This window comes from Hyperolius riggenbachi, chromosome 4 (genome assembly GCF_040937935.1).
Source record: "Hyperolius riggenbachi isolate aHypRig1 chromosome 4, aHypRig1.pri, whole genome shotgun sequence".
Classification (NCBI taxonomy): Eukaryota; Metazoa; Chordata; class Amphibia; order Anura; family Hyperoliidae; genus Hyperolius; species Hyperolius riggenbachi.
This window is the reverse complement of record NC_090649.1, coordinates 81,704,182-81,719,618: the sequence shown is the minus strand read 5'-3', so window position 1 is coordinate 81,719,618 and position 15,437 is coordinate 81,704,182. Positions and strand designations below refer to the sequence as shown.

The 15,437-nt window shown below is 43.0% G+C and overlaps 1 protein-coding gene across 1 annotated transcript in view; it reads right to left on the bottom strand.

Moving 5' to 3' along the window:
- WDR35 (WD repeat domain 35) overlaps positions 1 to 15,437 on the bottom strand; it is a 125,613-nt gene that overhangs the window by 85,507 nt on the left and 24,669 nt on the right. Inside the window, exons 9-10 of the mRNA XM_068280266.1 lie at positions 13,519 to 13,644; positions 1,190 to 1,375 (exon numbers count right to left, since the gene is read on the bottom strand). Coding sequence (XP_068136367.1) covers positions 1,190 to 1,375; positions 13,519 to 13,644 — 312 coding nt within the window. The remainder of the gene's footprint in view (positions 1 to 1,189; positions 1,376 to 13,518; positions 13,645 to 15,437) is intronic.

Below are 15,437 nucleotides of genomic sequence, written 5' to 3'. Positions count from 1 at the left end.
GGGAGTTCCTGACTTGTGAACGTCTGCCAATACAAACCTCCAACCTGCCGCAATGTCAGGGACTCCCTGTACTGTGCCCATGCAGAGGAGGACAAGGGGACAATGGAGGACACAGGGGGACACAAAGGGGCATAAAGGAGGACACAAGGAGGACACAGGGAGACACAAGGAGGTACAAGGGGGTATGAGGTACAAAGGGGGCATAATCCACAAGATGCCCCTTCACCATGGATGCACCAGGTTTAGTATAAACCTATAGGCCCCGACCCCCCGGATTTTGCCCTCTAAACCTAGGTGCGTCTTATGGTCAGGAGCGGTTTATAGTCCGAAAAAAACAGTATATATCAAGGCTGAAAATATTACTGTGCATTCCAAGAGCCTGTCACTGCTGCTGATACAAATACATAGTATACACATAGGTCAACCTGGTAGTGGCTAATCTTTGAGGATGCACAAGCCATGCCGGAACGCATGAGAAACGGTGTGGCGGATGGTCCGACGGGTGTGACGCGGTCTATTCCTGGGTGGCCCTGTCATTGTGCACACCTCTGTACCTTCAGCACTCTCACATTGTGTAGCCGTACTGCAGTGGATTATAGGCTGTGCAAGTGAGTGTTTATATGCACTTTTCTGACTATTTTTGTTCAAGAGTTAGCCACTACCAGGTTGACCTATGTGTATACTATGTATTTGTATTATTACCCGTTATATTGACTGTCCCCAGTTTTAATTTGTTTTTATCTGAGGGGTACGTGCCGAATTAAGTAATTACATTATACTGTGGATACTAGTCTGTGTAGCTTTTGATTATGGAAAGCCGTGGTTGTGTGGTTTATATAGAGGACCCTGGTCCTGACATCACACTGTGGGAGGGGTTTCACCACAATATCAGCCATACAGAACCCCCTGATGATCTATTCGAGAAAAAATGAGATTTTTCAAAGGGGATACTGATTGGAATGAAGTTTGATCCTTGGTTACAGTTCCAGTTTTGTCTTTTTTTTATATAATTTGCCGCAGTGGCTCTCAACAAGCCTGGACTGATTTGGAGATTATCACAGGATCGTGCAGCTGGAAAAAGGTAGTGATACTGCTTTATAATGGTCACATACAGGTAATAATGTCATCTAGCACTTGACAGTCAACCACAGGTCTGACCACAGTACAATAATAAAAGCGGCAGACAAACCTGGGGATGGTTCTCGTCAGCCTTGGTGGCCAGTATGCAGAAATCCCCGCATGTGGTCACGGATAGCAAGCTCTTCACGTACTTTACAAACTTCTCATTGTTTTTGGTGTCCCAGAAGACTACGCAATACTCCGGCCGGTCAGGTCTTGTGTAAGCGTAAACCACTGTGTTAGAACAAAACCCCCACTGCCACACACAAGGAAAAACACAGGCAGGTTAAATACAAGATCCCTGCAACAACCAAGAAGCATGGTTCATTAACCCTTCACTCACTCATACACATAATCTCACTCCACAACAGCTACAAAAACCAGTCTGTTCACACTTCAACATATATCCCTAAAACTAATTAATAAGGATTTCCTCTCTGATCCCATAGATTAGCCATATTATTATTATTATAATTTCTATTAACAAGCGCTGAAAGTGGACCTGAAGATAAGCAACAGCTTAATAGCCTTTTAAGAAAAACATTTCTTTGTTACAGCTGATATAAATCCTGCAATACATCTGCAATGAGTCTACTTCCTGCTTTCATGAAAGTAGACAAAGGGTTAACATCTTGTGTTTACAAATTAACTGCTCTGCTGTGACAGCAGATATGCCTGAGTTGACACAGTTGAGAGATCAAAGTATAGTGGTGATTAGTCACAGATGAGGGGGAATTAGACAGGCTAAACTCTCTAAATACATACAGGGAGCATTTCTCTATGTTTTCCTTGTGTCTGTGCAACAGTGCAAAAAAACAAAACAAAAAACAAAACAAAAAAGGTACCTAAAGAGAGTACCTAAAAGTGTAAGAGACGCCTGGGGGGCGGGAGTGCCCAATTTGGGTACTGAACGTGGGAGAGAGAAGCCTCTGGGACCCGCAGAGGATTCCCCTGTCTCTCCACCGGTCCGCTCCAGCACTGTCCCTGCACGAAAACTATTAACAAGCCTTGTTGATGGCTGGCACATGCGCATTACCACGGACCTGCTCCGTCTTCGGTGCAAAAAGCTGAGCCTGATTGGAAACATGCATCTGCGCAAAAACAGCCTGACTGAGGAGAACCGAAAAAGTCCCTGGAGGACTCATAGGCTTCCCCCTCCCGAGGTATCTAAATTTGTGAATCGCATAGATCACAGGTTTTCTTTAATGGTTTTACTTTCACTTTGTCCTGGGGCCCTTATAAGTTTGTATACAAAGAGATCACACAGCTATACCAGAAAACCTCCCTATTCAAGGTACTTTATTGTAATTGGATTTTTCTAACTGAAAGATTGAGCTGGAAATGACATGCAAGATGGTTGCTTCCAGTACGCCGACTGTGACCATGGAGGGAGTCCTGATTTTCACAAAGATGATATTACTTTAGGTTAGTGACAGGTAGGATAACTATATAGGTAGTGAAGAGTTAGGTATACAATGCCAAACTGTGTTCTGCTTTAAGCGATAGACAATTCTCTATAGTAACCCATTACACAGACACTTCACTGTTCAGTATATATAATACAATTCAATATTAACACACTGCGCTGACCAATATGAGAGTTCTACTTTATATTCACGGTGGTGCGCTCCTTAAAATTGATACAATAAAAAGTTTATAAAAGTATAAGCGCTCCTGCTGTGTTCACAGTCCTCAACTTTCTTAAAGAGACTCTGTAACTTGAAAAAGATCCCCTGGGGGGTACTCAACTCGGGTGGGGGAAGCCTCCGGATCCTAATGAGGCTTCCCACGCCGTCCTGCGTCCCACGGGGGTCTCGCTGCAGCCCTCTGAACAGCCGGCGACAGGCCCGACTGTAATTTCAATATTTACCTTTGCTGGCTCCAGCGGGGGCGCTGTGGCTGCATTCGGCTCGGAAATAGACGGAAATACCCGATCTCCGTCGGGTCTGCTCTACTGCGCAGGCGCCGGAGACTTGCGCCTGAGCAGTAGAGCGGACCCGACGGCGATCGGGTATTTTCGCCTACTTCGGAGCCGACAGCCATCAGAGCGCCTGCGCAGGAGCCAGGAAGGTAAATATTGCGTCACGGCTGTACGGAAGGCTACAGCGAGACCCCCGAGGGACGCAGGACGGCGTGGGAAGCCTCATTAGGATCCTGAGGCTTCCCCCACCCGAGGTGAGTACCCCCCAGGGGACGTTTTACCGTTACAGTTCCTCTTTAAGTGCAAAGTCCTATATATCCATATCCGTGCCAGACTTGACCTCCAGAAGCATATGGAATGACCACCACCACCTCACCCTCAGAAGTGGGCACTCACCCTTAGAAGATGACCCCCGACTAGATGGGTCACACAACGCCTCTGGGATATTTTCAGGCAATCCCCTGCCTATACTGGCTCCTTTTGGCGATATGTTATACGACAATGTGTCCACAGCATTCACCTCAAATAAAGCACATATTCCTTTCCATAGCGTAAAACCATAAGAGACAGTTTATTTATATTAAAAATGCACACTCACATTCCAATGGGCTTTTTGTAGAGCATAGAGTTTTATAGGGCTCTACCCTTTCATGTTGGCCGCCTGGCTGGCTCTCCGTGTTCACATAGAGGACCTTTCCTCGATCTTCCCACACGCCACGCCGGCTTACTTCCGCCTCTGCCGCCACGCCCTACTAGTTTCGTCCTATTGGACTCATCAGGAGCATGCGCAGAGGTATCCGTAATGCGTATTTATAGCCGCAATCCCGCCCCGTTCCTCCCCCCTACCTGATTGGCTCCGCCGCCGCTTCCGCGTTCCAGCCGCCGTGGAGCGCAAGCTGGCCACCAGGAAATGAGATACTCTCCCTCTCTATTAAGGTGACGTATCTAAATGCTCTTAAAATGCTTGAAAAAGTTTAAAAATCTTTTAAAAACGCACAAAAAATTCCATGTTTGCAAAACTATGGAAAAATTGTTTTTTTGAGCCAGCCACCTGGCCCTTATGAGAGGTATAGATTCACATTTCGTTTTAACTGTTATCAATACTTTTAATATACATACATATACATTACAAAAACGCCACTTTTTTCTAGTGTGCACAATTTGAATGGGACATAAGCCAAAAACCCCAAACAATAAATCCCCCTCACATTATAGTGCGAACTCCCTAAAACCATTTAATATTCAAAAACCAACAGAGCAAAACTAGTTGCAATATATATTTTTACATATCTTTCTCCATATACTTAGTGACAATACCCCGATACCCAAAGTACATAGGCTCTATCCCATTCCATTCCGCACACCATTACAACACTCCCCTTTTTATCCCCTTCAATCATTGCTCAAGTAACATATGAGATCAATGTCTGCATTCAACCCCTTTGGCTTCAAGGAATTCATGTGATGTATCCACCACGTTTCCCTTCTTGAAACCTCCCTTGTTATATTCCCACCCCCCCCCCCCCCCCCCCCCCCCCCTCCAATGTGCATTTACTTTTTCCAGACCACAGAAAAACATCATAGATGCATCACAATTATGTACATCCCTAAAATGTGAGGACAGCGTATGCCCCCTCAAACCTTTTTTAACATTAGGTATATGCTCTCTTATGCGTTCCTTCAACGGTCTAGTAGTCCGACCTATGTATTGGAGGCCACATGGGCACCATATCATATAGACAACATTCTTATCGTTACATGATATAAACTGCCGTATTTTTGTTCTGTTATTATTAGAAAACCCCACTACTTCCTGTATACGGGTTGTATTTATCTCCCTACACCCCTTACATTTTCTGCAGGGGTAGAACCCCTGTTGTTGCCATCCCTGTAACCTCTCTCCTCTTCTACTTTTGGGTTCAACACAACTTGGCGCTAAGTAGTTTTTTAAATTGCGGCCTTTTCTATATATGAACTTAGGATTTATGGGTAAAATTTGTCTAAGTTCCATATCTGACATAAGAATATCCTAATACTTACCTATTATCCCCTGTATTGTTTTGTATTGTTCATTGTAATCTGAGACAAAAGCAACTTCATATCTGTTATTTTCTTTCCCCTTTTCATTATTTTGCAATAGTTCCCTTCTATCTTTATTTCTGACATCATTAAATTGTGTTTGTAAAAAATCCTCATTGTACCCTTTCCTCGATAAATCTATCTATTAACACCCGTGCCTGTGTATCAAAATCGTCTATTCCCATGCAGTTACGTTTCACCCTCATCAGTTGTCCTCTAGGGACATTTTTAATCCAATTCGGGTGGTGTCCACTATGAACTGAGATATACCCATTACGGTCTGTCTCCTTAAAATAATTTTTTGACACCACCACCCCATCTACTATTGACAGTGATAAATCCAAAAAATGTATAGTTTCTCTATGAGCCTCATATGACAGTGTAATATTAACATCATTGTTATTAAGTGCTCTTATATACTGTGCCAAACCTTCCTCAGTGCCCCCCCAAACTATAAACCGGTCATCAATATACCTTTTCCAGGTCAGTACCTGTTTTGAACCCTCCTGTGCTAACACCTCCTGTTCCCATTTACCCATAAAAAGGCTTGCCAAACTGGGGGCAAACCCCGCCCCATGGCACAACCCCTATGCTGTTTATAATATTCACCCCCATGCCAGAAATAGTTTTTTTCCATTGCGAATTTTAGGATTTTCATAAGGTACTTAATTTGATCATCAGGTATTCCTCCTTGTTGTTTCATGTAATAATCCACCGCTTGAATCCCTTTGTCTTGAGGAATATTTGTGTACAGCGAGGATACGTCGGCCGTAACCAACCAAGCCCCATCCCTGACCGATGTACCCTCGATGCACTGCAAGGTGTGTTTGGTGTCTTTTAAGACATGTGGCAAAGAGTCCACTAGTGGCTGCAGAAAATCGTCCAAATATTTTCCAATATTTTTCATATTGGTCAGCGCAGTGTGTTAATATTGAATTGTCACTTGTAGGAATAGATTACATTGCAGCAGACATGGATTTGGATTTGTTTGAAATGAGATTGAATAAGCGAGTAAACTTGGAGGATATTTTTAATGTACAAGATGAACACATTCCATCTGTGGATAATGATTTTAAATGCTTGCAGAACCTCATGGTTAAAGAGCAATCTACATGGTGGGATCTCTCCACACTCGCTAAATATGAAAAGGAGCATATTGTTCCAAAGCGACTGAGGTGGGATCTCACAGCAAATGATGGAGAGGATAGTGAGGAAAATTATGCCGAATGGGAAGAATACTTTGATAAATGTGGGGTGGGTTTAGTTCAATTGTTGATGAAAAGAAAAACTAGGAGGATGGAAAGATTGGGAGGTGAAATTGAGACCATTAGAAAGAGATTGGAGGTAGGGAAAGGTACAGATGAATATAATAGAAAAACACAAAAAATTATGGAAATCCTTCAAAAAAATGAACGTGAGATAGTGGTAGAAAAAAGGAAAAAATTCTTTAGAGATTACCAGGCCCATAAAAGTAAAGAGGCATACAGATGGCAAATTAAGAAAAAAATTGCGGCACAAGAGACAGATGAAAAAAATCCCACGGGAGGGGCCCCAAAACAAGAAGTCGTAATTAATCATGGGATTCCAATTCAAATAGGGGGTAATCAGGTTCCCAGACCAATAGGGGGAGGCCATATAGGGGGGTAAATTCAGGACCATAAAGAGGGGGGAGAGGGTATGGGGGAGCTAAACCCCAATATGCTAACTATAACCCTCAGTACAATGGAGGGTCACAATGGGTAAGACCACCAGGACAGGGGGGAGGGGACCTAACCCCAGACAAATCGGATATAATGTGCCTGTTCAAAATAGATATGATCCGATAAGACAGGAGGTGCAGTTTGAACCTTTTTTGGAGGTGGACAGGGGATACAACCAAACAGATTGGGGAACGGGAGGATACAACAGACCCATACCTGAAAAAAGAGGACCAGAAGGGGAACAAGGGGAGGGCGAAAGCAATTCGAAAAAAAGAAAAGAATAGAAGCCCAGGGTATCTTTAATCTGAGTGGAGTGACATTGTCCAAACCAGAGATCAGAACTTTAAATGAAGGTCTAAAATTTGCCCCTAAAAGAGGTATTAATACATTTAACACGTATATAGATCTAGAGAAATTTACACGTAAACTGAATTTGAAGAAATACTTCCTGAAAAAGGAAGGGCCCACAGGTAGGGCAAACCCACCAGCCACCCAAGAAGGGGCAGCTGGACAGTATAGACATACATCATTAAAGAACAACTCAACGTTCAACCCACAAGAAACAGGTTTTCATGCGATAGGAGTTTTTAAAAAATTGGTAATGGATGAGATAAATGCAATTCCAGAAAGGAAATATCCGGGGGTACAGAATGTGGCTAGGTCCCTATTGGAGGAAAAAAATTTGGTGATACGTCCCGCAGACAAAGGGTGGGGAGTGGTGGTCCTAAATAAAAATCAATATAATAATGAATTAAATAGATTGGTAAGTGATCAGAACACATATACGAAACTTAGAGGGGATCCCACTCAAAAATATTATGAGGAACTCAGACAGCTCCTACGGGAAGGCCTGGATGCGGGGTTCCTGGGGGATGGAGAGTTCAGATACCTCCTCCCCTCGGCGCCACGCATCCCGGTCATATACAGTATCAAATACCCAAGATACATAAAGACAAGGTAAACCCCCCAGGTAGACCCATTGTTAGTGGGATAGATTCTTTAAAGAGACTCCGTAACAAAAATTGCATCCTGTTTTTTATCATCCTACAAGTTCCAAAAGCTATTCTAATGTGTTCTGGCTTACTGCAGCACTTAATACTATCACAGTCTCTGTAATAAATCAATGTATCTTTCCCCTGTCAGACTTGTCGGCCTGTGTCTGGAAGGCTGCCAAGTTCTTCAGTGTTGTGGTTCTGCTATGAACTCACCCTTCCTGGCCCCTCTATGCACACTGCCTGTGTGTTATTTAGATAAGAGAGAAGAGAGAAGCTGCTCTAATCAGCTGGATAAATGGTCCTCTGAGCTGGCTGGGCTTTCACATACTGAGGAATTACAGACAAGGGCAAAGCTGTTTGCAGGAAGAAAAGAGCAGCCTGAAACTTCAGTGCATGGGGGAAAGAAACACACAAATGATCTCTTGAGATTCAAAAGGAATGCTGTATACAGCCTGCTTATGTATGGATGTATTTTCTATGTGTGGACATACTGTACATCAACCTACTTCCTGTTTTGGTGGCCATTTTGTTTGTTTACAAACAAACTTTTTAAAACTGTTTTTAACCACTTTTAATGCGGCGGGGAGCGGCAAAATTGTGACAGAGGGTAATAGGAGATGTCCCCTAACGCACTGGTATGTTTACTTTTGAGCGATTTTAACAATACAGATTCTCTTTAACTCACCGCCTTGGAAAATATTTGGACGATTTTCTGCAGCCACTAGTGGACTCTTTGCCACATGTCTTTAAAGACACCAAACACACCTTGCAGTGCATCGAGGGTACGTCGGTCAGGGATGGGGCTTGGTTGGTTACGGCCGACGTATCCTCGCTGTACACAAATATTCCTCAAGACAAAGGGATTCAAGCGGTGGAATATTACATGAAACAACAAGGAGGAATACCTGATGATCAAATTAAGTACCTTATGAAAATCCTAAAATTCGCAATGGAAAAAAACTATTTCTGGCATGGGGGTGAATATTATAAACAGCATAGGGGTTGTGCCATGGGGGCGGGGTTTGCCCCCAGTTTGGCAAACCTTTTTATGGGTAAATGGGAACAGGAGGTGTTAGCACAGGAGGGTTCAAAACAGGTACTGACCTGGAAAAGGTATATTGATGACCTGTTTATAGTTTGGGGGGGGCACTGAGGAAGGTTTGGCACAGTATATAAGAGCACTTAATAACAATGATGTTAATATTACACTGTCATATGAGGCTCATAGAGAAACTATACATTTTTTAGATTTATCACTGTCAATAGTAGATGGGGTGGTGGTGTCAAAAAATTATTTTAAAGAGAATCTGTATTGTTAAAATCGCACAAAAGTTAACATACCAGTGCGTTAGGGGACATCTCCTATTACCCTCTGTCACAATTTCGCCGCTCCTCGGCACATTAAAAGTGGTTAAAAACAGTTTTAAAAAGTTTGTTTATAAACAAACAAAATGGCCACCAAAACAGGAAGTAGGTTGATGTACAGTATGTCCACACATAGAAAATACATCCATGCACAAGCAGGCTGTATACACCCTTCCTTTTGAATCTCAAGAGATCATTTGTGTGTTTCTTTCCCCCTGCAGACATCTTCCACTGTCAAGTGTCAGGCTGTTTCTTCCTGCAGAGTGCAGACAGCTCTGCCTGTATGTAATTCCTCAGTATGTGAAAGCCCAGCCAGCTCAGAGGAGGATTTATCCAGCTTGTAAAAGATAAGAGAGAAGCTGCCCTAATCTAAATAATACACAGGCAGTGTGCAGAGAGGGGCCTGGAGGGGGGAGATGCATCACAGAACCACAACACTGAAGAACTTGGCAGCCTTCCAGACACAGGCTGACAAGTCTGACAAGAGAGAGATAAGTTGATTTATTACAGAGATGGGGATAGTAGAACGTGCTGCAGTAAGCCAGAACACATTAGAATAGCTTTTGGAACTTGTAGGATGATAAAAAACAGGATGCAATTTTTGTTACGGAGTCTCTTTAAGGAGACAGACCGTAATGGGTATATCTCAGTTCATAGTGGACACCACCCGAATTGGATTAAAAATGTCCCTAGAGGACAACTGATGAGGGTGAAACGTAACTGCACGGGAGTAGACGATTTTGATACACAGGCACGGGTGTTAATAGATAGATAGATTTATCGAGAAAGGGTACAATGAGGATTTTTTACAAACACAATTTAATGATGTCAGAAATAAAGATAGAAGGGAACTATTGCAAAATAATGAAAAGGGGAAAGAAAATAACAGATATGAAGTTGCTTTTGTCTCAGATTACAATGAACAATACAAAACAATACAGGGGATAATAGGTAAGTATTAGGATATTCTTATGTCAGATATGGAACTTAGACAAATTTTACCCATAAATCCTAAGTTCATATATAGAAAAGGCCGCAATTTAAAAAACTACTTAGCGCCAAGTTGTGTTGAACCCAAAAGTAGAAGAGGAGAGAGGTTACAGGGATGGCAACAACAGGGGTTCTACCCCTGCAGAAAATGTAAGGGGTGTAGGGAGATAAATACAACCCGTATACAGGAAGTAGTGGGGTTTTCTAATAATAACAGAACAAAAATACGGCAGTTTATATCATGTAACGATAAGAATGTTGTCTATATGATATGGTGCCCATGTGGCCTCCAATACATAGGTCGGACTACTAGACCGTTGAAGGAACGCATAAGAGAGCATATACCTAATGTTAAAAAAGGTTTGAGGGGGCATACGCTGTCCTCACATTTTAGGGATGTACATAATTGTGATGCATCTATGATGTTTTTCTGTGGTCTGGAAAAAGTAAATGCACATTGGAGGGGGGGGGGGGAATATAACAAGGGAGGTTTCAAGAAGGGAAACGTGGTGGATACATCACATGAATTCCTTGAAGCCAAAGGGGTTGAATGCAGACATTGATCTCATATGTTACTTGAGCAATGATTGAAGGGGATAAAAAGGGGAGTGTTGTAATGGTGTGCGGAATGGAATGGGATAGAGCCTATGTACTTTGGGTATCGGGGTATTGTCACTAAGTATATGGAGAAAGATATGTAAAAATATATATTGCAACTAGTTTTGCTCTGTTGGTTTTTGAATATTAAATGGTTTTAGGGAGTTCGCACTATAATGTGAGGGGGATTTATTGTTTGGGGTTTTTGGCTTATGTCCCATTCAAATTGTGCACACTAGAAAAAAGTGGCGTTTTTGTAATGTATATGTATGTATATTAAAAGTATTGATAACAGTTAAAACGAAATGTGAATCTATACCTCTCATAAGGGCCAGGTGGCTGGCTCAAAAAAACAATTTTTCCATAGTTTTGCAAACATGGAATTTTTTGTGCGTTTTTAAAAGATTTTTAAACTTTTTCAAGCATTTTAAGAGCATTTAGATACGTCACCTTAATAGAGAGGGAGAGTATCTCATTTCCTGGTGGCCAGCTTGCGCTCCACGGCGGCTGGAACGCGGAAGCGGCGGCGGAGCCAATCAGGTAGGGGGGAGGAACGGGGCGGGATTGCGGCTATAAATACGCATTACGGATACCTCTGCGCATGCTCCTGATGAGTCCAATAGGACGAAACTAGTAGGGCGTGGCGGCAGAGGCGGAAGTAAGCCGGCGTGGCGTGTGGGAAGATCGAGGAAAGGTCCTCTATGTGAACACGGAGAGCCAGCCAGGCGGCCAACATGAAAGGGTAGAGCCCTATAAAACTCTATGCTCTACAAAAAGCCCATTGGAATGTGAGTGTGCATTTTTAATATAAATAAACTGTCTCTTATGGTTTTACGCTATGGAAAGGAATATGTGCTTTATTTGAGGTGAATGCTGTGGACACATTGTCGTATAACATATCGCCAAAAGGAGCCAGTATAGGCAGGGGATTGCCTGAAAATATCCCAGAGGCGTTGTGTGACCCATCTAGTCGGGGGTCATCTTCTAAGGGTGAGTGCCCACTTCTGAGGGTGAGGTGGTGGTGGTCATTCCATATGCTTCTGGAGGTCAAGTCTGGCACGGATATGGATATATAGTATATATAATACATTTACTTCTGTAACATGTATGATATATGTCAAGTAAGCATAAAATGCATGAATTTGTTTTCCCCGGGTGCACAGATTCTTGACTAAAAGCCCAAAACTGAGATTCAGGCAGACTGCCTATAAATGTGACGCTTCCTCATTAAGCACACCTGAAGCAAAAGGGATACGGAAACTGAAATATGCATTTCCTTCTATATAAAACCAGTTGCCTGGCTGTCCTGCTGCTCCTCTGACTCAGATACATTAAGCCACATACACTCAACAAGTATGTAGCAGATCATGATTGGACTGTGACTGGTTCTCTGCATGCATGTTTCAGTTTGGTGATTCAGACACTAATGCAGCAAAAGAGATCAGTGGGAATGTCAGGCAACTGGTATAGCTTAAAGCGCATCCGAGATGAAAAACTAACTACAACAAGTAACTGGTCTATATATCTTATCTAAAGTTTAGATAGTTTACACAGCATATCTAGCTGCAAACAGCTTCAACAGTTTGATTATTTCTTCCTGTGATACAATGAGAGCGGCTATGTTCTGTTTGTCATCATTACACAGGTAATCTGCAACTGCATCTCCACCCCTCAGCCTGTGCAAAATAAAAAAAAAACTTTTCCTCCTCCCCTCTGCCTCTGAAATCTCTGAATAGTACACCTCCTCCTCCTCCTGCCCAGACTGAGCTCCCATAAGCCCTTGCTACTGTCTGAAAATGCCATGGCACTCTGGAGAAGCTGTGGGCGAGGCTTGTTTAGTTTATAGGGAATTAGGGTATTAAAACAGAAAAAACGTATTTTGCTTAAGGAATGCCCTATAAACTATATGATAGGAACACAATTATGCAATGAGTAAAAGTTTATCTCGGATCCACTTTAACCACTTCAGGACCACAGGCTTACATCCCCCAGTGACCAGGCCATTTTTCACAATAGAGGGCTGTGCAGCTTTGTCAGCGTGCTGCACAACTCTACAACAAAGCACACAAATTAATTTAACCTCCTTTTCTTGTCCTTAATGGGACACTCTTTAGGAGGTCTCTGATCGCTGCTGCGATCCTTGTTTTTTTTATTAAAAGAAAAAAAAAAGGGGGGGGAGGGGTTTTCCTCCCTTCCTTCTGTGCCGTCCTAAATCGTCATAGGACGGTGATCGGCATTCATCCCCGCCTCTCATAGGCATCAGCCTATGAGAGGACACACATTAGGAGCCGCACTAAGGGACAGCAGAGTGTCCCCCGTACAGCGCTGAAGGAGATCACAGCGCTGTGCAAATGTAAACAAAGGGATTTTCTTTCCCCTTTCGGCTCTGAACAGTCTGCTAGCCACAATCGCAGCTTGCAGGCTGATCACGGAGTGAACGCGTGTGTGTTCCCTGGCAAACTGCAGCTCTAGGACTTGATGCCAATCGGTGTTAGGTGCCATTGGCGTGACATAGTCGTTAGGCAGTTAAAAGGACATAAATATGGCAGCCTTCATATAACTTTCACTTCAGGTGTGCTTTAGAACACTGAATACGGTACATTAATTTATTTTCTACAGGCAAGCTCTATAGAGGCGTAGCTCATTAAAGGAAGACATAAACAGCCAGCTTGAAGGATAATGCAGATCGGGAGATACCAGCACATATCAGAGATCTAGGTGATGTTCCATGAATTATAAAAATACATCACACCTTATAATCTGGTCTAATGTTGGCAAAGTATATGAATGAGTCCACAGCCAGTCCGATTCTCAAGCCGCCTCCTTCCCAAGACACAGCGGACATTTGTTTCCCCGGGACTTTCAACGTACGCAGATGCTGCAAAGAGAATCATAATAAAATATAAAAACATTAGATTTTTATATTAGTACCAAGTTAAATATACAGCAACCCTTTTACACTTGGTGCGATGCGATTTGTGCGTGGCGAAATGGCTGCCGCACGGCATCATTACACACACTTTAAAATATGCAGCAAACTGCGTTGACAGGGAAATTGGAGGAATCCTGCTGTCAAAAAGTCGCACCCTTCAGTTATGTGTATACTGCGGGACAGAAAACACGTCATCTGAAAATGTACATCTGCGCATGCACACCACACATGCTCCAAAAATTCAATGCATGACACCATTGCAGTGTTCTCCCCAGACTTTTTTTTCCAACCGGGTGGCATAAAAAAGTAGCCGGGTGGGGCGAGATGAGAGAATGCAGGGCCGGTGCTTCTCTGCTTACAGCAGAGGAGGTGGTGAGCCGATGGCAGCCGGGTGCGCAGCAAAACTAGCCGAGTGGAGCACCCGGCTAAATGAGTCTGGGGAAAACACTGTGTTGATTTTCATTGCTTATGGTGCACTTCCGGCACATTGCAGGAAGTGTAACCTGTTCCATTGAGTTTTGTGGACATTGCGATGAGGTGCGCTAGTTGGAAGCAATGCAAGTGTAAAAGGAGCCTCAATCAAAACAAGGTAATTGGAAAAGAGCACAAGGTGAAAAAGTGCAAAACAAAAAACCTACAGTAAAAACTGTATTACAATAGCTAAAGAAAGGGCATGGCACTCAAAAGGCTGTATGCAGCAACAAGCTGTATTGGAGCTTAGTGGACCCCCACTACATGTTTTGGAAGGATGCCCTTCCTCAGGGGTGAAACGTGTGTCCACTAAATTCCAATACAGCTTGTTGCTGCATACAGCCTTGTGAGTGTCGTGTCCTTTCTTTAGATATTGTCTATTGGATCTACAGGGGTGGTGTACCTGTTGGATGCTGGTCACTGGCTAGCCGGATACTTACCAGTTATCCACACAAGGTTTGAAGCCTTTTCAAGTGACAACTGCATGCATAAATGTTCACTAATTCTGCACCAAAAAAAACCCTTTGATCTTTTATGGCATGTATGTATAGACTTAATCTATGATGATTATTAAAGGAGCAGAAGTAGAATAAAAGCAGACATTGCTGGACTCCTTTAAAGGATATTAATTCAATGTCTCATGCTGGTCCTCTGGCTTCAATGCTTTGTGAGTCACTCCCCAGGAACAAGCGCTAAGCCTGCAATGTTAGGACTCCTAATCTGCATACTTTAATTCACAATGGGAGGTATTTAAAATTACAGCCGACTTTATCCACCTATAATGAATAAAAATTACTCTGCACTCAAATATGGCCATTTTAAATGGCAGCTATTTTACCTCCTGCAGGGGAATAGAGACATAATTAACTCACAGCTCTTTGTGGAGTGACAAGAAAGCAGGTATGAATTTGAAGATGTTAAAGATTTTTTACTTGAACTTATTATCATTCGGAAGAGAAAAATCATCACTTCAAAGACTTCTTAACACTTAAATCTGTCTGTGAATTGAATCCTAAAGATTCGTACACACGCACAACTGTTGTCACATGTAGGGACTGAGACTGGATCCACCAGGTGACAGGTTGGGGGTTGAACGCTGACTCACTTTGCTATAGCAGGACAAGATATCTGTTGCTATGGGGATGGGAGGAGGAACAACGTGCTGCGCATAAAGAAAATGTCTGTTGCTATGGAGGTGGGAGCAGGGACGCCGGCAGCAAATAAAGGAGATATCTGTTGCTATGAAGATGGGAGGAGGGACGCCGTGC